This window comes from Gekko japonicus, unplaced genomic scaffold (assembly GCF_001447785.1).
Source record: "Gekko japonicus isolate JY-2015 unplaced genomic scaffold, Gekko_japonicus_V1.1 scaffold893, whole genome shotgun sequence".
Taxonomy (NCBI): domain Eukaryota; kingdom Metazoa; phylum Chordata; class Lepidosauria; order Squamata; family Gekkonidae; genus Gekko; species Gekko japonicus.
The window spans coordinates 715538-740208 of record NW_015170302.1 but is presented as its reverse complement, the minus strand read 5'-3'; the positions used below and the strand labels follow the sequence as shown (position 1 = coordinate 740208).

Below are 24671 nucleotides of genomic sequence, written 5' to 3'. Positions count from 1 at the left end.
GCAGAGCACCACACACACACACACACACACATAAACACAGAGGAAACCCAAGTGCAGGGAGCAAGAGGAATAATTTTTAAAAATACACTTGGAAAAAGTGAGAATAAACACAACCTTGCAGTGGCAGTTGCTGCTGAAACAAAGTTATTTTAATCTGCATAGCCAATTAGATAGGCAGTGGCCAATCTGAAGCCCTGCTGGGGAGGAGCCCCCCCGCCCCCTTTAAAAAACCACTTGGCAGGTGCCAGGAAAGGTGTCGGTGGGCACCACGTGGGGGACCCTTGGCCTACACTTTTGGAGGAGGCAGACAGAGGCAGTTTTGCCCCATGTGGCCTGGGACAATATGTCTTGCATTCATAGGGGCACTATCTTCAAACGTTGAAGAATACCCCATGGCACAGGTAGCCCTACAACTGCAGCTGAATGCAGGAAATAACCTATGAACCAACAAGTTCCTAGAGGACTTGATCCAAGGGAATCTATGGCCCTGCAGTTTCTCACCCTCCGAAAGGTGTGGGTGGGGCCACAGAAGACAAAAACCATGCGAACGGGGCCTCCACAAACAGGGTGCCATCCAGTGTTCCCTCTAAGCTGAGTTAGTGTGAGCCAGCTCACAGTTTTTTCGCCTCCAGCTCACACGTTTTTGTCTTAGCTCAGGAAGGAGGGCTCCAGAGCAAACTAATTGATGCAATAGCCATATTACTTACAACTTTATTGCCAGTAGCTCACAAAGTAGAATTTTTGCTCACAAGACTCCACAGCTTAGAGGGAACATCACAACTGCTGCCTGTGTTTATGTGTTTTTTCAGGTACATCTGCAATGCAAACTGTTGTGGCTCCCCCCCCCCAAGGATCCTGGGAATTGTAGTTTTTATTGCAGATAATTCTTTTAGGGGCCTCTCTGCCAGAGAACTCCTGTGGCTCTTTGGGGAGAAAGGGAGGTCTGTTCATCTAATTGAATTTAAATCTAATTTAAGGCAGTACTGTAGATGTGCACTGCCCAATGACCTAACCAAACTCCCAATTCACTCAGCCATTTTCTTCCTCTCCCTGTCTTCAGATTTCTGCAGCACTATATTCCACAAACCATATACACTAAAATCAGCAAAAATTGTAAAATACCAACCTTATCTCCGAAAGAAATCCCCCCCCCCCCAATCTCTCTGGATTTTCATTTGCGGGTTATAGAATTGTTCTCATTCTTCTCTTCCCTTATCATCTCTACACCCACCTTTCAAAAGAGAAAAGCCACATGACAAGTTTATTTATACAACCTGTAATTTTTGGAACAAAGTGACACAAAGAGAGCTCTCTCTCTCTCTCTCTCAAGGATTTTGGGGGGGGGACGACACAGAAAACAAAGTAATTCAATTTGGTAATATAGTTACAAGAAGAAGTGTAAATGCTTTCCTACTGTTCTCATCCAACAGAGCCCGTGATCCAGTTACCATTTTGAGGTGTTTCCACGAGAAGGCAAAACAAAACCCTTGTCAGCGGATTCTGAATTTTCAAGTCTCCACGAACTCACTAGATAGCTTCCTAAAGCCACCTTCTCTCAGCCTCAGCTCCCATGTCTTCAGTATGAAAGAGGGCAGGGAAATAATCAAATCAGCCTGCCCAAAGGGTTGTTGTGAGGATTGCTCAAAGTACTCTATAAAAGCCAAGTTGTTATTTTTAGTAGCATTAACATTAGCTCAGCACACCAGCCCCTGCTGCTCATAGGCTTTCAAAGGAGCAGTGCTCCAAAGTGCGTGTTGGAAAGTCCCAAGTTCAAATGACGCAGACAGCTTGGCAATGCTCCCTCGAAGCTGTGGAGTCTTGTGAGCAAAAATTCTACTTTGTGAGCTACTGGCATTAAAGTTGTGAGCGAGCGATTTGGCTACTGTATACGTTAGTTTGCTCTGGTGCCATCCTTCCTGAGCTGAGACAAAAATGTGTCAGCCGGAGGCTAAAAAACTGAGCTAGCTCACACTAGCTCAGTTTAGAGGGAACACCGCTTTCTAAGTGGAGCGTAAGAGGAGGGGAGGAGGAAGGAGGAGATTGGATTTATACCCCACCATTCACTCAGAGTCTCAGAGCGGCTTACACACTCCTTTCCCTTCCCCTCCCCACAGCAGACCCCCTGTGAGGTGTGTGGGTCTGAGAGAGATCTTTCGAGGACTGCTCTTTCAAAAACAGCTCTTGTCAGAACTGTGGCTTGCCCAAGATCATCCAGCCGCTGCATGCGGAGGCATGGGGAATCAAACCCAGTTCTCCCAGATTAGAGTCCGCGCACTTAACCACTACACCAAATTGGCACTTCCTCCTCCCTCCCTCCCTCCCTCTGCTCATCCTCCTTGCCCTCCAAGTTCTGCAATATGGGGGTAATACTTAGGGTTGCCAGCTCCGGGTTGAAAAACCCGTGTAGATTTTGCGAGTGGCTGTTTGACTAGCCAATGGCGAAGCTTGCTTTCAGCAGTCTGACACGAACAGCAGGGAATGGATTGCTCTGTTATTGCCAAGAGATGCCATTCCCATAATCAGGTTCCTCTACATAAGACCGCTGAGGAAGAACGTGTCTTTCGCGCTTTTGCAGAGGTCAGCAGTGGGTTACATCGGCCTTGTCTGGATCTACGAAGAAGCCCTCAAAGCACTACGTGTTACTGGTTCATGACAACCCAGGTTCTCATTTGTGTGCCCTCTAGGAACAGTCAGTGACGTGTTTTCTATGATGGATGTAACCGAACATCCTACACTGTCCTCTATGAACGTGAGCTCTCTGGAACAGCCCCAGGAAGAACTAGCTGAAATTACATTGGGCAAGGTATTCAATGGACGGATGGCAGTGAATCTGTTAGTTTCTGCAAGCTTACCCATGCACGGGGTGGGCAAGGCTCATCCTGACATAAACAGCAAAATGTCTCCCCTCCTCTCCATGGCTTTACTGTGTGTGCATGCGTGAGTGGACGTGGAACACGCATGATCGTGAAGCTGTCCGACTCTGTGTGTGTTTGTGTGTGTGTGTGTGTGCGCCCTTGACTCTGATTCTCATGTCTGTGTATGCCACAGTGTCTCCTTAGTAGAGTATTCGGTACTTGGTGAGCTACCGCCAACTAGCTCTTGCCTCTTGGATGAGTAGTGGCTGTGCCACACGTGCAGCATCCTCACGCGGATATATGAATTGGCATTTATTTGCTTGTTATTTATTTGTTTAATCTGTGTCCTGCCCTTCCCGCCAAGGCAGGCTCAGGGCGGCTTAACAGACAATATCTCAAAACAGTTAAAACACCGCGTTTAAATAAAATCACAACACTACAGAATAAAACATATCATAAAGTGCTAGTATAATTCGTAGCCAGTGGTGGCGTTCTCAGCAGCCATGTGATCAGCTACTGCTGTAGTCTGGGGTTTTGTCAGGCTATTGATCCTATTTTTGAGTTGACGTTGGTACTGGGGCCAGGGCCTCGTCATTGGAAGGGCGGCACCCTAATCGAAAGCCCAGTGGAAGGGCCCTGATGTCATCCGGGAGCTCATTCCACCGGCACGGGGCCTCCACTAAGAAGGCCCTGGCCCTTCTCACAGCTAGCCTGACTTCTTTTGGGCCTGGAAGGGCCAGATGATTTTGGGAACCCGATCTTAGTGCTCTCTGGGAAACATAATTTTCTTTTAAAGGTTCTATATCCCTGTCATATATAGGGCTTCCTGTCATCTCTCATACATATGTCTGATCAGGTCTACCCTAGCTTAGTTTCCCCTCCCCTCCTTCTCTCACTGGTTTTGTCTGTGGCTTTACCTGCCATTTTAATGAAACTGCTGGATTTTAGGATCCATCTAAAGTGTAGTTACTTCAATCTATTGCCTACAGTTAGGTTATATATCGCTAACTTAGCGTACTGGTGATTTAGGGATAGTGTGCTGTTTTGACATTGCTTTGTTTTCACTTTCTGCATTTCGTTGTTGTTGGAAACTGCCTTGGAAACACAGACTCAAACATGTGTATATACATATCTTCAATAAATAAAAAGGCTATTCACGGAGCTCTTGAGTCCATGCCTGTGGCTCTGCAGATCTGGAGTATACTCTTGTCCCTTGTCCCGCTCCTGTATACCAGTCCTGATCTCATGCTGCTGCTGAAGTGGACTCTGGCTCATTAAAGCCGAAGTCACAAGAAATCTGGTTTTCATAGTGCCCCAAGTTCCTTGGTTGTCAGTCTCAGTCCTGCATCCCATTCCAACAGCCCGATCCTCTCTCCCCTCCCCTAGTCTTGAAACAGATGACCCGAGTGGCACAAACTGAATTTGTGATTTTGTTCAGATGTTTAGTCGTTTAAAAATATGGATTGCTACTTGACCTGGTGGGCTCCAGGGATGCATGTAACATTTTCCTTTGGGCTTCATCTTCTGTAATGAACTGTCGAGATCTCATAATATTCCTAGTCTTGTAGGATTCAGCACTTTTCCCTCCTTTTCTTTCTGGAGTCAGGTCTTTTTATTGTACACGCTCCCTAGCTTAAGGTTACCTTCATAAGACAAAACAAGGAAGCAATAACTGCAAACCATTTTTTGAAAGCCAAGCTTTTGTCTCTCTTTCCATTTTACTTGCCGTTCAGGTTACCGAAGGTGATATTGGGCCCTTCAGCTCTGTCAAACTGCAGATTATTTTCACTCCAGCAGTTCCTGGGGATGTTCGTGCTGAATTTGAGATTACCTTTGACAACTTTGACACACCCGCCTGCGATCCAGGTGGTGTCATCCCCCCCCCCCCCGGTGCTAGGCTTCCTTGCATGCAAGGAAAATGGGCTTGAAAAGCCTTTTCTGTGAGGCCAGAATTGATGGAGACCTGAGTATGGGAACACAGGTGAGCTGATCCAGATGCATTTCCTGGCTGTTTTAAATAGACACTGTTTCCCCTTGACTTTTCTTGGCATTGCTTTGTGTTTAGTTGCACTTCAGTGCCGTTGCCGTTTCTGTGGCCGTGCCTGTATGGGTGCCCAATCCAGATGTCGACCTCAAAATCTGTATGTACGACAGGCTGTATCAGGACTGCATCATCATTCAAAGTAGGTGAGTGAGCCTACTAATATAACTATTATATTATATATAATATAACTAGAGCTGGTTTGGTGTAGTGGTTAGGAGCATGGGCTCTAATCTGGGAGAACCAGGTTTGATTCCCCAGTCTTCCACATGCAGCTGCTGGTGTGACCTAGGGTCAGTCACAAGTTCTCTCAGAGATGTTCTCTCAAGGGCAGTTCTCGGGAGAGCTCTCTCAATCTGTCTGTTGTGGGGAGGGGAAGGGAAAGGGATTGTAAGCCGCTCTGAGACTCCTTCGGGTAGTGAAAGGCTGGGTATAAATCTAATCTATTATTATTATTATTATTATTATTATTATTATTATTATTATTATTATTATTCACAAATAAGCGTTACATCCTTTTCATTTGTTTGTTTTGCCGTCAAGTCACAGCTGACTTTTTGCCATCAAGGTGAAGCTGGCTACCTCGTAGGGTTTTCAAGGCAAGAGCTGAACGGGTGGTTTGGTTTACCATTGTTCGCCTCTGTGTAACAACCCAGGACTTCCTTGGCGGTCTCCCATCCAAGTACTAATCCGGGCTGAGCCTCCTTAGCTTCCAAGATCTGATGAGATCAGGCTAGCTTATCCGGGTCAAGATGGAGGCTAACTTGGTGGTGGAAAGTGCCATCAAGTTGCAGCTGACTTATAGCTACCTCATAGGATTTTCAAGGCAAGAGACATTCAGAGGTGGTTTGCCCTTGCCTCTTTGCAGTTTGGTGTAGTGGCTATGTGTGCGGACTCTAATCTGGGAGAACCGGGTTTGATTCCCCACTCCTCCACTTCCACCTGGCTGGATGACCTTGGGCAAGCCGTAGCTCTGATAAGAGCTGTTCTTGAAAAAGAGCAGTTTCTGTCAAGAGCTCTCTCAGCCCCACCTACCGCACAGGGTATCTGTTGTGGAGAGGGGAAGGGAAAGGAGTTTGTCAGCCGCTCTGAGACACCTTTTGGTAGTGAAGGGCGGGGTATAAATCCAATCTCTTCTTCTTCTTCTGCATAGCGACCCTGGACTTACATAAGAACATAAGAGAAGCCAATGTTGGATCAGGCCAAGCCCCACCATGGGCGCACTGTGTCAGCAAGATCTAATACAAATGACCAAAATAAGCACAGAATAATCCTTGTGGAGAAAATCCTCAGCTGGCACTAGGTCCAAACACACTGGAGTGCCGCCTAGTTCATTCCTGTCCGCCCTCTGATGGCCTTGTAGATTGCATTTGGAAGCTGGAAGGAGGGGTTCCCAGCTGAATCCAGGCATGATGAAAGGGTGCCTAGCTGCTTCACATCCTCCTTCTGATGGCTTTGGGGAACCGGAGGGAGGGGCTTCCAGCTGGATCCTGGCATGATGGAAGGGTGCCTGGCTGCTTCCTGTCCTCCCTTGGATGGCCTCATAGATGGCTTTGGGGAACCGGAGGGAGGGGCTCCCAGCTGGATCCAGGCATCACAGAAGGGTGCTTGGCTGCTTCCTGTCTTTCCTCTGCTACAGATGACAGCTGGAAGCATGATCTCAGACACCAGCTATGATTATAATATAACCCTCACCAAGTGTGGGCATTATTTTCATAGAAATTTTAAAACATTGTCTCTGAGCAACGAGCATCCTCCCTCTCTCACAAGGTCCGTGTGTTTCAGTCTTTGCTTTTTAGAGAGGCTTGTATCATATCCCATGACCAGCAGCTGCTGGCTCCCACCTCTCTTTCAAATCTACACATTCTGCTGGCTAGGACGAGTGTTCCTATTTTTGTCTTCCTTTTCTTTCCCGCTGTTTTAAAGATTCTATTTAAATGCAAACAAATAGGATTGATTTTTATTTTATTTTCCTTCCTCCCTCCTCCTTTTTTTTTTTTTTTACTATTTCTGTTGAAAGGCATATATTCTGAACTCCTTACTAGAATTAGATACCGCTGAGATTCTTCGCAGTTGGAAGGAAATGAGTAAAGCCGTTATCTCCAAAATTCAGCTTACCAATGTGACAAGCGTTGGGTTATGTAAGAGATTTCCCTGGGTCTAGATAACCCCCCGCCCCCAGAGGCGAGATTAAAAGTACAGAGGCAGGGTAATTTCTCTATCCGATCAGCGGGGATTCAGTCTTCCAATGTAAATCTCAGGTTTTGAGGTGTTCTTTTTGGAAAGCTGTCAAATCACATTGTCCAGAACTTGACCCGGGCCTTTAGTTTTAACAGATGCCAGTTTCTTCGCCTGCTGCTGACTGTGCTGGGCGACCCGTCCAGGACGAATCCTCTCTCGGCTTCAGAACAGCTTCCCAGATGGCATGCTTTTGTTGTCTAAGCATCGGGCATGAAATTTCGAGAACCACCTCTTCCAATACCAAAGGCAGTGTAAAATTAAAAGAAGGAGGCAAAAAGGAAGAATCTGAATGTCCAGGGTCAGCACCTCTGCCCCCTGCACTTACCCCAGGGGGTCTGCAAGCCCCACCGAGGGCACACTGTGTCAGCAAGCCCTGAAGCTACATCATGGCTGTTCATGCCATGCAGTGAGCATTATCCAGTTCCCCCAACTCCCATACAGCGTGGGGGAGAGAGAGAACATTGTACTGCTGCTAGATGAGTGGATTCCTGCTCAAAGCAATTGCAGTGAAGTTCAGGGCAATGTTTCTTATCTAGACCCACAGCTCAGCCTTGTCATGCTACTGTGCTGTGAGGGGCCCCCTAATTATTTAGTACACCCTGTGATTCTGTATGGTTCCCCCCCCCCCAGTAAATATTATAATCTCTCAGCCTTAGTTGGCCCTCCTTCTCCATCAGCCAAATGTAGCAGTGCTCTGTTTCTGATCTACTACGGGAAAAGTAGACAAAGAATCAAGTCACGTCCATCAGCAGAGTTGGCCAGCTTTAAGCCAACTCAAGTCTCCCTTTCTTCCACAGAGCAACGTCTGCACTACGCTTGAAGTTTGAGGTTTGCAAGGAACTGGCCAATCACATGGAACTGCTTCCAAAGACAGGCTACATTCAAGCCCATTCATCCTTCAGTGTGCAGCTGAAGTTCCTGCCAAGGTATGGCCAAAACCCTTTCTTCCATTCCCGTAGATAGGCTTAGTTTCAGCTGGGTAGCCATGTTGTTCTGCATTAGAAGACCAGTAACACCTTAGAGACCAACTAGGTTTTTGGGGTATAAACGTTCAAGACTGAAAGCTCCCTTCATCAAATAGGCTGGGTTTGTACAAGCCATGGTCAGAGTTGTAAAACTGTTCCTGGGTTCGTAGTGCATCTGACTGCAAGCAGAGGTTCATGGAGGTGAAGGGACTCCTTAAAGATTCCCAGGCTGGAATAGTATATGGGATTCCCAACTCTATACGACTAAATAATTGAGTATAAAATCACAAAACTTTAAGGTATATTCCAGGTGGTATATGACTTCAATGAGACTGTTTCAGTGCAAATTTAAGACGAATTCTAGTTGCTGGAAAGGCTGTGGTCAAACAGGAACTTTTTTACATTGCTGGTGGGGGGTGCCCCTGGACAACTATCATTCCAGTTATCAACAAAATTCTGGATCATTCTATACCTAATGCCCCTGAATCTATATTACTATATTACTTAATTTTTGGCCAGATCAATCCTTATCGAAACATAAAATCAAATTAGCAACCAAAATCCGGATAGCTCAGTTTTGGAAACAAGCCACAATACCTTCTTTGAAACAATGGTTTTCTAAAATATGGGATATTGCAGCAGTGGATAAAATTGCAACATAGCTAGTAGTGTCTGAGTCTCCTACAAAGACGCACGATTTTGTTGAAAAGTTGTTTCCTTTTTTTCGAATATGTTACCTCTAATCCTCTAATCCATGTATTTTACCTAGAAAATATATGGATTTTGTATTTTGTTAACTATAGTCATGTTCTTTAATGCAATTTAAACCTTAGTATCGGTGTACTTACAGTGTACGGGTTTTTTCTATCGTTATTTGTTATTTGTATTTTTACTGTTAAAAGTTATATAAAATTTAAAAATGTATGCTAAAAAAAAAAAAGATTCCCGGCCTTTGAAACTCCGCTTGCCAAGAAAAAGATTAGGCTGGACTCTCTCCTTCCTGACATGTTAGTTTTCTACAGGGCTTTTTTTGTAGAAAAAGCCCAGCAGGAACTCATTAGCATAATAGGCCACAACTAACAACAGAAACTCATTAGCATATTAGAAACTCATGAGCATTAGCATATCTGGCCCTTGGAGGGAAGGCAGTTTAAACTGCCTTCCCTTGGCTTGCTCGGGCGCCCCGTAGCTGTGGGGAGCCCGGGCAAGCTGGCCATTGGACAGGCCGGGGAAGGCACGGGGAGGCATTTAAATGCTTCCGTGATCCTTCCAGGCCTTCCCTGGCCCGCCCGCCTTGGAGTCACCAGGGGGGTCTCTCTCTAGGCCTTCCCTCTGTAGCCACACACACAGAGGTTTAGACTGTAGTGGGCGTGGCCAACTCTGAAGCCAGCCGGAACCCCGTTCCTGTGCGTTCCTGCCCAAAAATAGCCCTGGTTTTCTAGAAACATGGAGGTTGTTGCTTTTTTTAAAAAAAATTCTAGAACAATATTCATTTATTCAGCCCCTCTCCTATACTCTGCAATGGCTGTGCCTGAGAACCCCATCTACTGTTTGTGTGAAGGATTCTCTGTGCAGGGTGGAGAATGTGTCTTGGTCTATGTTTGTGTGTCCAAATGAGCCTCCAAACAAGGGAAGCGGCCTAGATTCTCCCTGTTAAAGGGCAGTCCGTGGTGGTGGTGGTGGGAGGATTAATTGCTTCGCCAGGAAAGCATCGTGAGTAAACCACAACATAAAAACGAAGCATTTAGTGTGGCACTCGGAGCATTAGTGGTGGTTTATCCTACACTGGTGGTGAAAAGTACAGTCAGGTCACAGCCAACTTATGGTGCCCCCGTAGGGTTTTTGAGGGACGAGAGAAACAGAAGGGGTTTCCCGCTGCCTGCCTCTGCATAGCAGACTTCCTTGGTGGTCTCCCGTTCAAGTACTCACCAGGCCAGCCATGCTTAGTGCCCAAGATCTGATTAGGTTAGGCTAGCCTGAAACATCCAGGTCAGGGCCTATCCTACATTAAACAGTCCATAAGAGGCTGCGATCATACGCACAAGTAGCCCCTACTTAGGCGCAAACGCTGGGCGGATTTAAAGGGCACGATCAGACAGCAACATCTGGGAAGTGCCCCACAGCTGTCAGCAACCCGTGTTGCTCCACCGCAGAAACGGAGTAAACAGGCACCGAGGAAAGTCCGGTAGCAAACGGGTTGCTGCGGGCCACAGACAGACTTTCCCCTGTCTGATCACTCCAACGCGCTCTCATGGCGTCGGGATGGTCTGATCAGGCCATCCCGACTCCGTGCCCTTCTCAGTATGCGTATCATCGCACACTCCATAGGGAGCCTTCAATGCGGAGGTGTGATTAATCGATTCCTTAAGTGCATTGGAAACAAACAGCAAAAAAAAAAGAACCCAACTCACCCATGGTTGTATCTGATCACGCAGTGGTGGGCTGCGCCCGCAGCTCCAAAGGACTGTGTGATCACGCAACTGCGGGTCAAATTCCTCCGGAGGGAATAGCCTTGCTCCCCCCCCCCCCGTTTTATCTGGCCCATGTTATTGCAGCCAGAATAAAGTTTAAGACTGACAAAGTTTAATTCTGGGTATCAGTTTTCGTGCGCATGCAGACTGCGTCACGAGAATGATGTTCATCTTGTTACCATATGGTTAAAAAGGTCGATGGCTCTTCTCCTTCTTGACTCTCTTTCCTTTTGGCATATGGATGAGTTGCCGGGTTGCCCAGGAAGGAAATTGATTTGGATCACATCCCTTTCACTGCTGCCTTCCCCGCAGTGTTAGCTTGCAGCACCAAAAGTCTTCCCACAATTAATCTCGCAAGCACAGTAGAGAAACGTTTGTCTCGTCCTCTAGGAGATTGCACATAAACACACCTCCTAAATGCCATGGGATTCCAGGGGGATCTACAGATTAACATGTCTATCCATCTAGGAGATCCTGAATGTTTCTTAAATCTTTGTCAGGCCTGCCAGTTTGAGATTACAGCCACGGGCCAAGGGAAGCAGAGGGGAAATCATCACCAGACAGGCAGACAGAAAAGTTCACTCTAAAGACCTTGCTCAGATTTTAAAGAGCCGGACCAGAGTTTGAGGATTTATTGGGTCAAGTGAAACATCATTGGCCCCTGGTCACCTGACCACTCCTGAGTGTAATACCTCCTCCTGACTAGTGGCTTTGAAGTCCCAAAATGGTGCTTTAAGTGCCAGCAGCCCCCTCTTCTGGCAAGCTGTCACAATCACACAGAGACTAAGGTTCTTGCCAAAGTCCCCAGCTTTTTTGGGGGGGACCCCATGAGCTTTACAAGCAGGGGTCATTTCCTACAGGAGCGCACAGTAGCGGAGCTCCGGCAGTAAAGATCCCGGGGGTGGGCACATGCAACAAGTCCCACCCCCTGTTCCCAGCAGCCCTCAGTCAAAGCAAGAAGCAGCCAGGTAAGTTGCAGAGCTCCCCCCGGCTCCCCCGGCCCAAAACAGTCCAGTGGCACCTTTAAGACCAAGTTTTATTCAGGTACAAGCTCTCTCTCCTCTGCAAGGACAGATCTGTACATTCCCCCCCCCAATAGCTAGCAATCCAAAACAGTCCAGTGGAGCCTGAGCGGTGGGTGTTGCCTTCTGACACACTTCCGGTGAGGTCAGGGGGTGTGGCACATGCAAATAAGTTATGCTAATGAGTTATGCTAATGAGCTCCTGCACCTCTTTTTCTACAAAATAACCCTTGTTTAGAAGTGATTTGCATGGTGGGCGGGTGGGTGGGAAGAACTGCTCTGCAAAACACATCTAGAACCCTGCAAGGCTTGCAGAAGTTTTTGTGCACTGAAACTCAGTGGTAGAGCATCTGCTTTGCATGAAAACCCTGTGTTCGTACCCTGGCATGGCCAGTTAAAGGGCCTTCAGTAACAGGATTGGGAAATGCCTTAGGCCTTGAAGGAGGCAGTAGTGAAGCAGGTGCATCAATAGCCTGGCAGCAGAAGGCAGCTTCCTGTTTCAGAGCGAGATTGTGAATCAGGCACACTTTTCTCCAGCGTCTCCAGTTCAGTGATCTTCAGTGGTATGGCTAGGATGGACATTTCTCTCCCTGCACCGCCAGTCAGGAGACAATACTGAGCCAGACAGACTCGCTATAAACAGCTTTTTATATGCTCTTTGAATAAATTACCAGGGCTGTATGGCAGCACAAGCCAAAGAGATGCAAGCGTGGCATGTCTCCTTCCACGGAGAATGCCTGCCCTATTGTGGAGACAGAGAGTCTGTTGTTAAGACAGTTCCCAGTCCCTGAACTTCAAATGTTGTGAAACACTGCTACAGTTTTGTCAAGTGGATAAAGGCAAACAGCTTGGATTAAAAATGTTAATCTGTGTGTGTGTGTGTGTTTGTGCGTGTGTATTTTTGAAATGGGGGGGAAAGCCTCAAAAAGGAGATTTGATGAGATTAAGGCAGTTCTGAGTCACGAGATAAGTACCAGACTGGCACACCAAAGAGAAACCAGTTAAAGCGTGTATTTGGAAGGCTGAGGGAGGGGTGCAGAGGAGACTTGGGTGTTGAAAGTGCCGACCTAATGTAGCTTTGTGGAAACGTTTTGGGTGGCTCTGCTTTCCTCACAAGATAGTCTGAGTTGCCATATACGTGGGCAGCTCAGAGGGCTGCCAAGTGGGGGCGGGGGGTGGGTAAACCCCTGCTTTGGAGGCCCGATTACTGCCGCCGTGGAATCGGGCCTCGGGGGGAACTCCGCCCCTCGAAGCACAGCGTGGCTGCGTCACCAGAGGTGACGCAACCACGTCGATCACGTTGGGGGCGTGGCCCGGATCGTTGGAGGGAAAACTCTATGGTTTTCCCTCCGACGAGTCGGGCCACGCCCCCAACGTGGTCGACGTCGCGCGTCACTTCTGGTTACCCACGCGCATCCGAGGACGGCTCCCCCGCCAGTGAGTTTTTTTGACTTGGCAACCCTAGCAGCCCAGGAGCGTTTCTGTAACAAGGAAGGCCTCTTTTGTAATTGCATCGAATGAAAAGTGGCCATCTCACCAGGCTTTTGCTTAGCCATTTCACTGGCCCAGTTCAGAATGCCGGCATCGAAGTCTAAAGGCCTGAACAGTTCTGGAAAGGGATGCCTGCTGGATCGCAAGAGGGGCCAGTGGTCTGGCTTGCAAGCGTGTGCCCCTTCCTATATTCAGCGAATCCCTATGGTGGAGAGTCCCATCAAGTCACAGCTGGCGTATGGTGACCCCTGTAGGGTTTTCAAGGCAAAAGAGAACAGAGGTGGTTTGCTATTGCCTGCCTCTAAATAGCAACCTGGGATTTCCTTGGTGGTCTCCAATTTTCCCTCTAAGCTGTGGAGTCTTGTGAGCAAAAATTCTACTCTGTGAGCGACTGGCATTAAAGTTGTGAGCAAGCGATTTGGCTACTGCGTAAATTAGTTTGCTCTAGAGCCATCCCTTCCTGAGCTGAGGCAAAAACGTCTGAGCCAGAGGCTGAAAAACTGTGAGCTGGCTCACACTAACTCAGCTTAGAGGGAACACTGGTGGGTCTCCCATCCAAGTACTAACCAGGGCCAAGCTCGTGATGCTGACACTTCCCTCAAAATTGTATGGCTTTTTTCAGCAGCCTTAGCAAGGGAAACGTGAACATATGAAGAGAATGTTAGAAGGTTGGCCGTGTTGGTCCGCGGTAGAACAGCTAGATTTGAGTCCAGTAGTAGCCAGAACGGAAATCTTCATTATGGTTCGTAACCCAGCACAAACAGTCCAACCATAGCATATTCAAAGCATACATACATCCAGCTCAAAATAATTCAAAACCATTTCCGAGATAAATACACTGCATTAGCCTAAGAGTCTTTGAGTTACGCTTTTAAGAGATCTTTCCTAATTCTGGCGGCTGCTGCCAAAAATTTGGTGCATGCTAATGTCACCTGTGGTGCATGCTAATGTCACCTGCGTCTATCATAAACTAGATTTTGGGAGTATCGGCTTTCGAGAGTCAAAGCTCTCAAAAGGTCATACCCTGAAGGGGTATACCCCCAAAATCTTGTTGGTGCTACTGGACTCGAATCTAGCTGTTGAAGCCATGAAGTTGCTTCATACTAAGACCATTGGTTGAGCTAGACCGGTCTTGTTTGTTCTGACTGCCTGTAGCTCTCAGGCTCTGTGTGTGTGTTTGTGTGTGTGTGTCCATCCGTCCGTCCCAGGCAGTCTTTTAACCAGAGGTCATTTCGGTGGGGATCGCGGGGGATCGCAGTTCCCCCAGGTGAGGTACGGGGGGTGGGGCACATGACGAAGCCCCGCCCCCTGCTTCCGGCCACCCCGCTTCCGGCCCTCATTCAGCCAGGAGGAGGCAGGAGAAGAGGGAGGGTAAGTTGCTTCCTCCCTGGGGCCAGGGAGGGCCTTCGCGGGGCTTCTTTGCACTCCTGCTAGCCTTGGAGGTCCACCGCCGGGCCCCTCATGGAGCTGCAAGGCCGGCGGGGGCGGCCGGGACCGTTGGGGGCAGGGGGTGTGGCCTTATGACACACTTCTGGTGATGTCAGGGGGTGTGGCATATGCTAATGAGTTATGCTAATGAGTTCCCCTAGCTCTTTTTCTATGAAACGACCCCTGCTTTTAACTACTGATGCTGGGAGTTTAATTTGGGACCAGCTGGTTCCCCAGTGAGCCCCTGGCCTCTCCCCTTATTGCTAAAAACAGGCTCCTTGAATACACAACTTGGCCTTCTTCATTTTGCCAGTTGAAGATTCTTCACTCATGGCCTGTGGCTGATTTGCAAACCACACTCCTTCAGCATTTTTTTTTGTACTTTCCAACTGTATTATGCATCCCGTCGGGGAGGGGGCGGGAACTGCGTGACCTTCTGCAAACTAGCTAGTGGCACGTTCATTCCGAGCAGATGACTGAGAGCAGAAGACTGCTAGTTGAAACATGGTCTCCATGGAGACATGACGGTGGGGGAGACTTCACCCCCATGATTGAGGTGCCCGTGGATTATAAATATGGAAAGAGCTCTAAAAATGATACTGTATATCATGTACTCATTTGGCTCAAACTCTCTCACCGGTGGCTCATGCTGGCGAAAGGCTCCGGCATGCACAAACCCATATGTCCCTTCTCCGTGGTAGGTAACCAGACAGACGGGGATGGCCTTCGACTCCTCCCGCAACCCTGTATCTGCACGGCACCGCCATCCCATTGATACTGACTCAGAGGAGCTGGTAATTAATTAACATCAATGTCAAAAGGAACAGATTGTTCAAGATGGGTCTCTCATCTGTGCTCCCGGCTGCAGCTGGGTCCGAGGAAGCTTCCATACCAATTACAAAGCAACTTTCGAAAGCCCTATTTATAGCCGTCAGTGTTTCTGCTGGGGAAAGAGCAACATATCGGCTAATACTTCCTTAAAACGCTGGTAAATACAACACAGCCCTTTAATCAGCTCCTTTAGTAATGCAAGTTGAAAACACTTACTTGATGATGAGAATTACAGACATAGAAATAGCAGACGAGACCCTTCAGTGTCCTGTTTCGTAATATCCTGCAGGGGATTGGTACTTAAATCATACACCATTGCACAAAACAAGCCCAGATTTGTCCTTTCTGCATGGGCAAAATCTGCTGCTGTGTTTGCAACAGTACCTCTGATATTTGTTGATATTACAGGACCATGAAGTTTGAAACTTGTCAGCAGTTTTAAGGCCGCTCCTGATGTTCTCCCCATCCAAATGTTCTCCCCACCTTTTTGGCGTTATTGCTTTATATTCCCAGATTTTGAATCAAGAGTGCATGTTCATAGTTTGCCGCAAGTAAACTAACTCCTTTAGTTTACACGTACAAACCAACCATCACATCCTCCCCCATCTTCCATCCGCCCCCGCCTTTTGGCAAGGTGGTAACCTAGGGACCAGATGGTCGGAGCACGGCTGCCATGGGATGTTTGCCGTGGCTTTTCAGATCCTGCTCACTTGGTTGAGTCATCTGGAGCAATTGGCTCCGCAGGTACCTTTCCACAATACACCTGCTCTCCACTCGCATCATGCTGAGGTGTGGGTTGATTGGGGGTGGGCTGCCGGGGATGTGTGGATGGCCCAGCCGCCCATAAAAGGTAGTCGGGCTTCTTTTGACCTCTTCCAACTCACGTCAGCCATTTCAACAGGATCTGATTTCACAGGCAGGGCCTCTGCAGGCTCCTCCACAGTCGGAAGTGCCAACGATTAATAATTATAGAACTAAAGCAGTGTAGTCTGAGTTTTCTCGTAACCAGGACATAACTGAATGCAGGTTAAAATCTGAGATTTTTAAAAGGAGATTTGAGTCATTGGGAAACAGCGGTCTTCTTTCAGTTCTCTAACATTCTGCTTTTGACAGGGTAGCCAGAGAAGGGAAAACATGTTGTCGAAATAATAATGCTTTTCAGGACGATCCCTCTAAACAAGATAACTTTGTTTTGCCTCCCTCTAATTTTCCACACAGTTTAAGCCCTCGAGGATTTTTATTAGCTCCTTCAGCAATAAAGAGCTTAAGTACCTTCTTAACACTGGATTCCTTTGATTTTGTCGTCTTAGGTGTTTAATGAATATGCATGACTTTCCCATTGCAGGAAATCTCTTCTGGAAGACGCAGGAAAGTACTTTGATGAGCAGACCAGGGTCTTGGAAGTCCCAATGACTATAGTAGTTTCAGATCAGGTCAGTGGTATTCAGCTGCTGATCATGCTCACAAGTCTCCTATGCTAAGTCAGCCCGTTTGTTCTGTGGGCTCTTTCCTAAAACTGCTTCCTAAAATCCTTTAACTGGAGAGAGGCTCAGGCTTGAACCTGGAACCTTTTACATACAAAACGTGAATTGATTTGATTTGTTTATTTACCACCTTTCTGCCATTGCATTGAAGGTAGTTTACAACTCCAAACAACACCTACAACATGATGTAACACAAAAAGGAAAGGAGGAGAGAAAGGAAAGGAGGGGGAACAAGCAAATGTAGTCACTAGCTCCTTGATAATATATTGTCCAGACCCTGTTGATGGCCTGCTCATTGGTCACCCGGGATAGGGTTATGGACTTGCCCCCACCTGCTAGACCTATGGGCAGCGCAGCATCCTCCAAAGCTGGGGATGTTGGCTGGTGCTAACTGGCTGGGGAGACACTGGCACCTCTCAGCTGTTTGTCAGCCCCAGCAGGAGCAACCCAGGTGGCCACCTTGACCTTGGAAGCGGAAAGTAAGGCCGTCCTTTACACAAATGCAAGAGTTCCCTGTGGGGTGTGGACTCATAGAGAACTGTGGAAAGGTATATAAGTCCTTGCAGCCAACATGGTACAACGACAGAGAGCTGGGAGTACATAACAGAGCGGCTGTCAGACTGAGTTTTCCAGGACCTTGGAGAGCTCCTGGAAACAGTAGGAGTGGATGAAGCCTAGAACTCAGCCGAAGCCATTTAGTGTGTGATTATTGTAATCTTCTTGGTTGGAAGTAGTCAGGCATTGCAATTATTTGGCTCTTTGTACGATTTGGAAACTTCTAGAAGTGGGTATTCTCCACTTTCTACCGTTCCGAAATGTTGTACAAGGTGTCATACTCAGTTTGCTCAGGAGACAGGTGGGCATATACATATTTTTAAAAGAAAGTAAATTCAACTTTCCCCCCATTTATGTCATATCCCATCCTCTACATTACAGATTGGCGAATTTATATTGACAAAACTCTGCAACCCCCTCTACACAGTGTATCTATGTGGTTGTAGAAGGTAAAGGTTTCCCTTCCTCAAAAGCCAGTCAGATCTGACTCTAGGGGGTGTTGCTCATCTCCGTTTCCAAGCCAAAAAGTCAGCACTGTCCACAGACTTCTCCGTGGTCATGTGGCCGGCATGACTAAACACCAAGGCGCACGGAATCCTGTTACCGTCCCACCGAAGCGGTACCTATTTATCTACTTGCAATTTCTTTGCTTTTGAACTGCTAGGTTGGCAGGAGCTGGGGCCAGAGACGGGAGCTCACTCCGTCATGCGGCATTCAGGTCTCGAACTGCCAAACTACAGACCTTCCCATCTGCAGCTCAGCAACTTACCCTCTGAGCCACCTATCAAGATTGTCTGTGGTTTTTCTCCAGTGGGCCAGGAGTGCATGTGCATCTCACTAAAATACTGCACAACAAGAATCTTCGTGTAGTCATATGTACAATCATGACCTGTATTCCAGTTCCAGAGTTAATTTTACAGATTCTCCTGTTTAAACCAGAATTGAGGAGTGGAGTACAATGCTATCTGAAAGTCCGGGGCAGTAAAGGAACAGGAAGTACCCACTAACCCCAGATTCTGGGAAACAGGGACACTTGCAGAACTTAGAGGAGGGGGACCCACTGATACCTCCAGGGGCTCTCACGCTGGGCATCTCCGTTCTTGTTTCAGAGCAAGCCAGTTGAATTTACCGTCCACGCAGTCATCACCACCTCCGATCTGGAGATCAGTCCAACAGAGGTGGATTTTGGATACTGCTCCATCTATGAAGCAGTCCAGAGCACAATCACGCTCACAAACAAAGCTCTTCTGCCCCAGGAGTTTGGCTTTGTAGGGCTCCCAGAGGTATGCCACTGTTTCTTAGTTAATACTTGTATTTATTATTTATACAGAGCCTGAACATCTAGGGTTTGAGTTCCCGGCAAAATAAATGTTCCTTGAGAATTAAAACGTTCCCTGAGAACTAGCTGTAGAGGAGAGAATGAATTATGATTGGCATGGGTGTGTGTGTGTGAGAGAGAGAGTGTGTGTGTGTGAGAGAGAGAGCTGATCCCTGTGCAAATTTGTGTGCAGCTGCAACACAAGATCCAGAAGTGCTAAGCCAAAAATCATACAGTGGATATGGTTGCTTCTTAGGACCGTTCCACTCTGACATCTTCATTATCCTTCCAGTCCAGCATAAATAATGGTGTCAGGGGGAGAAACCCCAAAGGGCCACTTTGACTTGTAGCTTCAGCGACACATGCAGAACCTGTGGGTTCCTGGTTCGAGTCCCAATCGATCATGGCAATATATAGCCTGCTTTAAAAATAATTACATTAGCGACTATGCCTAGGGAAAGCTGAATTCTGCAACTTGTATACATTTGGCAGATAGAGCACAAATATGTCTGATTTCTCTGATGTTCCATAATGTATTCTGCATGTTTTTTTGCTGTTTTGCGTAATGTATTTAGCAGGGGATAAAAAAGGGAAAAGGGGGAAAAAACCTGAACCTAAAACCTAGAATTCAGAACCTAAAAGGGTTAGTCAAGAATAGAAGAGGGCCAACTCTAAAAATCTAATTATAAAACATACAAAAATATACATGTATTTATTAAACACAAATTAAAATAACAAATAAGGGCCCATTCATACCTCATATACAAATATAAAAATACAAAGGCTGATGAAACAGACCTAACGCGTTTTGGCCTTCACAGGCCTTCCTCAGAGGTCTAATTCAAATAGAACATATTGGCTAATATGTAAAAATATATACAATCAAACATATACAAAATATGAAATAAAGACCAGAAAACAATTGTTCCAAAGTTTAACCACTGGGCAGAAATACAAATGAACCCTCCAGTGCAATCACATGTCCCGTAGTACTTCTCTCTGGTCAACTATACATTCTCCTGAGATTGTATAGCCAAATGTTCCCAATGAAATATTCCTTAAGTTGACCCGACTATGCAGCCACAGCAGGACAAAGGGAACACCTGTTCTAGATTTGTGGGTTGGCCACGTGTTCCTTCCAGCTCTGCCGCCTTCCCTATATATGGTGCCTGTGTGATGTATCCCCTAACTCGTTCATTTTCTTTTTCCTTGTCCTGAAAAAGTTTGTAGAAATTCAGCCTGATGATGGATTTGGAACTCTCCTCCCCCTTGAAAGTTTGAACCTGGACATAATCTTCAAAGCCAACAAGGCAAAGGAATACAGCTTTGAGCTGACCTGCAAGACTGAGATCAATAGGTTGGTGCAGGGTTTCACGTCAATGGGGATCCTCACAATGAGGCGGGAGCTGAACTAGATTTCCCGAGCCCGTGTTTTCTCCCCATGCACAACGTGACTGCATCGGGATAAGAATTTACAGGAGAGGCATTTTGAAGAAAAAGATGAAGAGCAGGTTTTTATATCCCGCTTTTCTCTACCAGAAGGAGTCTCGAAACAGCTTACAATCACCTGCCCTTCCTCTCCCCACTACGGGCACCTTGTGAGGCAGGTGGGGCTGAGAGAGCTGAGAGAGATCTGAGACTGGCCCAAGGTCACCCAGTAGGCTTCATTGGGGGGAGGAGTGGGGAATCAAACCCAGTTCTCCAGATTAGAGGCAGACACTTTTAACCATTGCACCATTACTTCGGTGTGTGTGTGATAAACTCTTCTCCAACCTGTTAGTGTATTTGTTTAATGTATTTATTTAAGACATTTATGTGCTGCCCTTCAGTCCCAAAACTGGATTCTCAGGGTAGCTTACAAACACCACTTTAAGCATCACAGGAAATCAAATAATGCCCATAGAGGTGCCACACAGTCCAAAATGGGCGGGAGGAATCGTCTGCTGTTTGGGAAAGTAAGCAATGGGATACCAGGCTTATCGTAAGACCACTCTCAGGTCTTGGCAAGGGGCTGACTTTGCGCTGTGACCGTTTCTGCTGCATTCCATTTTTAGACAGTTCAAGCTGTCGTGCAAAGCCATCGGCGTCCACCCTCCTCTGGAGCTCTCCCATTCCTTGGTTCAGTTTGCCGCCACCGCTCTCAATGATGTGTCGACAGCCACCCTCTTTGTGATCAATAACCACGTGAGCCTCAATCAGTTCACCCACGCCGTCCCAAGGATCGGCAAGGGAGACGTCGCCCCCGTCGGGCCCACCTCCTTCCAGTTTGTCATCCCCGAAGATTCTCCTGTCACGATCATGCCGTGTGTTGGAACGGTTCTGCCTGGGAAGGTAAATTCTCTGGGTGCAGGTTGAAGATCCAGAAGGCAAGTGACAAAATCCTTTGGTAACCTCTGTCCTCCTGAAGAATTGCAGCATGTATCATTTAGCCCATTCTACCTCCCTACTGAGAATAAACATTTTAAAAGAACAAGAACTTTGTTGGACTAGACCAGGGGTCCCCAGCCAAAGGGCACCTTTAGAGTTCTGATAGAAATGTGGGCGCAGCCAGAAAATGCCTCCCAGAAAATGGCTGCCACAGAGGGCAGAGTCAGCCACAAAATGGCTGCCGGAGCTTATCATTCGTCACATATTTATTATTTATTATTTATTTATTTATTATCTTCACATAGTGAATTATCACATATTATCATCTTCACATAGTGAATTCCGTACAGGGATAGACTTTGTAACTGTAATCTTGGGGAACCTGACTCTATTACCCATATCCTTCTCCGCTGTCCCAAATACTCCGTTATGCGCAATATCTTGATTCGCCCTTTTCTCCCTTCGCAGAGTGATTTTCTGGACAGGGATTTAAATTTTTTTTTAGCAGACAAGAGCCCAGCAATAACACTATCTGTCGCTGAATTTTTGACCTACGTATGGAAGTCAAGAGTAATACTCTGTAATTCTTGTAAATCATGTTAGGATTGTCTTGTATTTTGGAATATCGGGAATATTGGTTGATGTTGTTCTTGTACTACCCCTTAAACTTTTCCTTGCCTGGTTTACTTATGTTAAGCCAATAAAGGTTTCTGTTCTGTTCTGAATTATCTTCACATAGTGAAGATCTTTGTGTTGTGGTGGTAGCTGCTGCCAAGGCAACGTTTTAAAAAAACCTGCACAGTCAACCAAATCTCCAACAACAGCCAGTTAGTAGCCTTGCTGGACAAAAGTCCCACCTGATCCCGCCATCTTTCTAAAAACACTTGGTGGGCACCATGTTGGGGGTTTTTTGGATTATACTAAATATCCATTTAGTTTGGCATCCTGTTCTTCACAGTGGCGAACCAGTTGTCCCTAGGAAGACCATGAGCAGTGCACAAAGACAAGACCCTTCCCCTACCGTTTTCCTTCAGCAACGAGTAATAGGTCCACTGCCTTGAGGCATGGAGGCTCCATTTAGCTGCTTGATGAGTTTAACTCTTCTTCCCAATGAATCCCGGGATTTTTAGGATGGTGAGGCTTTCTGAGCATTCTGTGAGTATTTGTAGCTCTCCCCCCTTACAGAACTACTGTGCTCAGAGTTAAGAACATAAGAGCCTTCCTTGCAGGGTCAGATCAGAAACCCACTGTCCTGCTTTCCAGAGTGAGAGGCTTCTAGGAAGCCACCAAGGAGGGCATGAAGGATTTGCTTCATCCCTTTTAAACCCACCCTTCAAAACTGGCAACGGTCACTGCATTAGGTAGTAGTGAATCCCATAAGCTAAATGTGGGGGGAACTGACTGGTGCCCTTTCTGCCTTCTCACTCTCTTTTGGTCTCCGGTTCATGTTCAATCCCAGAAGTCCTTGGTGGAAGTGTCCTTCCGCCCAGTGTTGAGCGAACAGATGATCAGGCAAGAGGCAGTCGAAATGGCACGCCGGGCTGCAGAAATGAAGGAGAAGAAGGCCCGGGAGCTGGAACTGCAGGTATGTATGTGTGTGTATAAGAGACTAATCTGTGCTTCTTGCTCTTTGCATATTGCTAAGATGCACATGGTGACTGGACAGCTTTAGGAGGAGCAGAATCCAGGGAAATGTGAACAGTGGGGGATTTCCGTAGAGCCGTTCGGCCCTCATGAGGTCTACGCCCATGCCCCTTTAGCGGAAGTGTCAGGCTATGAAATGATAGGCACAGTGGCCCATGCAAGCCATTCAGCTGGGATAGGAGGTTGCACCAGCTGACATTGGCCGGAATGGGTAGAAGTATGCAAATGTACTTGGGAGCCTTGGCCAATCACAGAACGTGTACTAGACTGGCACCCCATTGAGGAAGCAAGAAGAAGATTGGTTGTTCCTGATTATTGCATTCAGCTCTATTATATTTCTTGTAAATTCGTGTTTATGGATCACAGTATGAGAATCTGGTGCAGCCGCTGTTCAGTGGAGCAACCATTTTCGGATGATCACAAAGTCCTTTCTACAGTGACTTTTCCCAGTGGGAATCCCGGCGCACCCGCCACATCACCCCTTCTGCGACAGAAGGGTCGAGGCCACATTCTCAGTTTATTTGGAGCACTGGCTAAACCTGCTGGGCTGCACATGAGCACTCAAAGAAGCCTTATACTGAAACTTGTGCGTGTGGTTTGGTTTTGCCTTCAAATCGCAGCCAACTCGTGGCTACCCCATGGGGATTTTAAGGCAAGAGAGGAGCAGAGATGGTTTCCCACTGCCTGCCTCTCTGCGTCATGACCCTGGACTTCCCTGGTGGCCTCCAGTGCTCCCTCTAAGCCGAGTCAGTGTGAGCTAGCTCACAGTTTTTAAGCCTCCAGCTCACACGCTTTTGTCTTTGCTCGGGAAGGAGGGTTCCAGAGCAAACTAATGCATGCAGTAGCCAAATCGCTCGCTCACAGCTTTAATGCCAGTCGCTCACAAAGTAGAATGTTGGCACACAAGACTCCACCGCTTAGAGGGAACATTGGTGGCCTCCCATCCAAGTACTAACCAGGGCCGACCCTGCTTAGCTTCTGAGATCTGACGAGATTGGGCCAGCCAGGGCCATCCGGGTCAGGGCAATGCACCCTATTGCCCAGGATAATCTACTGGTGTCAGATTCAGAAAGTGCTTCTCAGCACCTGGCCCTGAGATCCTTCAGCTGGAGATGCCAGGAGACTGAACCTGGGTGCTTCTGCTGTGTGACTGAACCTCTCCCAAGGAATAGCGGCAGAGGCATCGCAGGCCACCTGGCTCTCCAGGGTCTCGAGCAGAGAACGGGTCTCTTTCGACACTCTAGAATCTTTGGCTGGAGATGGACCTGGGGCTTTCTGGAGGCCAAGCAGGGGATCTCCCACTGAGCTTATGTAGCTGCCTTATGCAAACTTGGAGCTGCGGTGGCTCAAGTGGTTAAGACGCTGAACTGCGGGCTGTGGAAGGTCGGTAGTTCAGCAGTTCGAGACCCGAGTGTGCCGCATGACGGAGTGAGCTCCCGTCTCTAGTTCCAGCTCCTGCCAACCTAGCAAGTCGAAAGCAAGCAATTGCAAGTAGATAAATAGGGACCGCTTTGGTGGGAAGGTAACAGCATTCCGTGCACCTTGGTGTTTAGTCATGCCAGCCACATGACCACGGAAACGTCTTTGGACAGCGCTGGCTCTTCGGCTTTGAAACGGAGATGAGCACCGCAACCCTAGAGTCGGATTCGACTTGCTGTCGAGCAAGGGAACCTTTACCTTTACCTATGCAAACTTGGGCCCGTTTGCCCTAGTCGTGTCCCTTCCTAGCAGCATCAACTCTCTAGGGAATCAGACAGATGAAGGTTTTTCACGACACCTCCTTCTAACTGGAGACACCAGGGACTGAACCTGGGACCTTCTGCGTGCAAACCACATGCCCTGCCTCTGAGCCACAGATAGCGCCTTGGTTATGGAGAGTGAGAGAACACCCTCCTTCTCCCTCTCTCTTCCTTTTGCATGGATTTCCCTCTCTCTGCCACTTTCCCCAGCTGTAGCCT

The 24671-nt window shown here is 47.4% G+C and overlaps 1 protein-coding gene across 1 annotated transcript in view; it reads left to right on the top strand.

Annotated features, from left to right (window-relative positions):
- Nucleotides 1-24671, top strand: part of CFAP74 (cilia and flagella associated protein 74) — an 81326-nt gene that overhangs the window by 31189 nt on the left and 25466 nt on the right. The window contains exons 11-18 of the mRNA XM_015417948.1: nucleotides 4589-4726; nucleotides 4921-5042; nucleotides 7935-8063; nucleotides 16691-16778; nucleotides 18494-18667; nucleotides 19926-20059; nucleotides 20757-21033; nucleotides 22529-22654. Of these exons, the coding sequence (XP_015273434.1) occupies nucleotides 4589-4726; nucleotides 4921-5042; nucleotides 7935-8063; nucleotides 16691-16778; nucleotides 18494-18667; nucleotides 19926-20059; nucleotides 20757-21033; nucleotides 22529-22654 (1188 nt within the window). The remainder of the gene's footprint in view (nucleotides 1-4588; nucleotides 4727-4920; nucleotides 5043-7934; nucleotides 8064-16690; nucleotides 16779-18493; nucleotides 18668-19925; nucleotides 20060-20756; nucleotides 21034-22528; nucleotides 22655-24671) is intronic.